The sequence below is a fragment of the Orycteropus afer genome, unplaced genomic scaffold (genome assembly GCF_000298275.1).
Source record: "Orycteropus afer afer isolate SDZICR_OR568_19922 unplaced genomic scaffold, OryAfe1.0 scaffold00663, whole genome shotgun sequence".
In the NCBI taxonomy this organism is placed as follows: Eukaryota; Metazoa; Chordata; class Mammalia; order Tubulidentata; family Orycteropodidae; genus Orycteropus; species Orycteropus afer.
Window position 1 is genome coordinate 1,135,312 of NW_006922250.1, and position 2,496 is coordinate 1,137,807.

The window sequence follows — 2,496 nt, forward strand, 5'->3', positions numbered from 1 at the left end:
TTCTGTGAAGATTGACAGCCTTGGAGACCCTGTGGTGCAGTTCCACTCTGTCCTCTAGGGGCGCTGTGGGTCAGAATGGACTCCAGGCAGTGGGTGTGGTTTGGGCTTTGCTGCCATGAAGACTGACAGCCCTGGGAGCCCTGCAAAGTGGCTCGTGGGTTCCAACCACCAACCTTTCTGTTAGGAGCTGAGTGGTTAACCACTGTGTCACCAGGGCTCCCAGCTTTCCAATGACTGCCTCCCTCTCTCTGTCTCAATACTCTAATGGCATCCCGCAGTCTGAGGGCGTGAACTCTCTGAGCCCCTGGGACATGCCTTCCTTCAGGCCACAGGCTGGTGGAGATTAGCCATAGGATGTTCAGGTTGTTTTCATCGAGTCCAACACAGATGCTGCCTGGAAGTTGTTCAAGTCTGGCCTCAGTCCCTCCTGTCAGGGCTTCTGGGTCACTTCCTCTTGTGGTCCCAGGTGTGCACACACGTACTGTTCCCCATCCCTCTCGACGTGCCCACCCCACTCCCACCAGCGCCCTTTACCTGGCTCTCCCACTTGCCTGACTTGTAAACTTGCACACACACACACCACACAGACCAGACCAGATAGACATACACAGTGCACCAGTCAGACCACACACACAGAGAGACACACAGGCCACACAGAGACAGACAGACACAGACCACACAGAGACAGACCACACCAACCAGACCACATACAGACACACAGATAACACACACCACAGACAGACATACAAATTCACAGACACACACACATACACGTACACACTATCCACAGAGATGTACAGGCACAGACAGACAAACAGGCACACAACAAACATACCAGACACCCGACACTACACACAGACCTACAGACACACAGACACACACCCACACTCACACAGAAACGTACCGCACAGGTCACCCCCGCAGACAGACACGTGGACACACACACACAGACATGAAGTGGGCGCAGCAGCAGCCCGCGGCAAAGATGGCAGGGCCGTACCCGGCAGGAAGCTGATCTGGGCGGCGCGCCCTGTGCTGGGCTGGAGGCCTGGGAGCAGGTGGGTGAGCTGTGGGAGGTGGAACACGGTCACCTGCAGGTGTGGGTGCTCCTGGGCGAGTGCGTGGGCCAGCGCCCCCGTGCAGCCTGTGGGGGCAAACGCGGAAGCTGTCCCTGACTCTGCTGGGGCCGTGGGAAGCCCTCCGGGGCCGTGGGAAGCCCTCCCGAGCCCTGCGCATCCCCTTCACGCTGAACCACAGGAGGCCCGAGAGCTCGGCAGTGGGGCCTTCCCGTCAGTGAAGTCATGTGCAGGGACAGTGGCCGGGGACCCACGCTCAGGGCCTTCTGGGACCCAGGTGAACTCCGGGAGGAACCCGGCCGTGGGGGAGAGAGCAAGAGCCCCGGAGGGTCCCTGGGGCCGCAGCGGGGCCCGTGGGGGAGAGAGCAAGAGCCCGGAGGGTCCCTGGGGCCGCAGCGGGGCCCGCGCGCTTCCCTTCTCGTCCAGCCGGGGAATGATGGCGCCAGGGCCGCCACCCTGCGCCACGAGGAGGCAGACTGTGGTGAGGACGAGAAACCAAAAGCTGCAAGGCTTGGGGGCCCCTGGAGAGGGCGGACCCCCACAGGGGTCTAGACGTGCAGAAGGGAGAGAACAGGCCAACAGTCTGCCTGGTTACGCGCCAGGGAAGCAGTCCACGGGGAGAGACGGGAATAGGAAGAGGCCACGCACCTCCCAGCTCGCAGGCAGAGGTGAAGCCGGACAGGTCGAAGGCCGTGGCCACGGCTCGCGCACTCAGCTTGCTGAGGTCGTGAAGGCCGCGAAGGAAGTGCAGCTGGGCCTCCTGGCTGCGGCAGCAGGGGTCCTGCGATGGAACGGGGGCTGAGCAGGGAGCGGCCCGGGGGGCGGCTGCGGGGTCTCTGGTCCACAGGGAACAGCCCAGCTGCGCCCCCACCTCTGTGGGTGGGTGCTGTGGAGGGCACAGACTTGCAGGCTGCCCGTTGGTTCCGCGTTACAGGGCCTCCCAACATGCATGTGCACCCTGAACCGCAGACGGGGACCTCGTTTGGAAATGCAGTCTTTGCGGATGTAATCGGTGAGGGAAGGAGCCCCGCCCATGCGATGGTAAGCAGCACTCAGCTGCTAAACCAAAGGTGGTCAGTTCAAACCCCACCCAGGAGCTCCAGGAAAAAAAAGACCTGGCTGTCTGCGACTGTAAATACGGCAGCCTTGGGAACCCAGGAGCTCTGGTGGCGTAGTGCTGAAGGCACTTGACTGATCACCAGAAGGCGGGCAGTTCAAACCCACCAGCCACTCCTCAGAAGGCAGGTTAGGCGATCCCAAGGAAACCCAAGGAGGAGTTGCTATGAGTCAGATCCAACTCCACAGCAGTGGTTGCGTTTGTGTTGTATATTGGAAACTGTATGGGGCAGTTCCACTCTGTCCTCTAGGGGCGCTGTAGGTCAGAATGGACTCCACGGCAGTGGGTGTGGTTTGGGCTTTG

The 2,496-nt window shown here is 61.0% G+C and overlaps 1 protein-coding gene across 1 annotated transcript in view; it reads right to left on the reverse strand.

Moving 5' to 3' along the window:
* ASMTL (acetylserotonin O-methyltransferase like) overlaps positions 1-2,496 on the reverse strand; it is a gene marked incomplete at its 5' end in the record, with an annotated part of 12,891 nt that overhangs the window by 2,105 nt on the left and 8,290 nt on the right. Inside the window, 2 exons of the mRNA XM_007956775.1 lie at positions 1,001-1,144; positions 1,725-1,857. Coding sequence (XP_007954966.1) covers positions 1,001-1,144; positions 1,725-1,857 — 277 coding nt within the window. The remainder of the gene's footprint in view (positions 1-1,000; positions 1,145-1,724; positions 1,858-2,496) is intronic.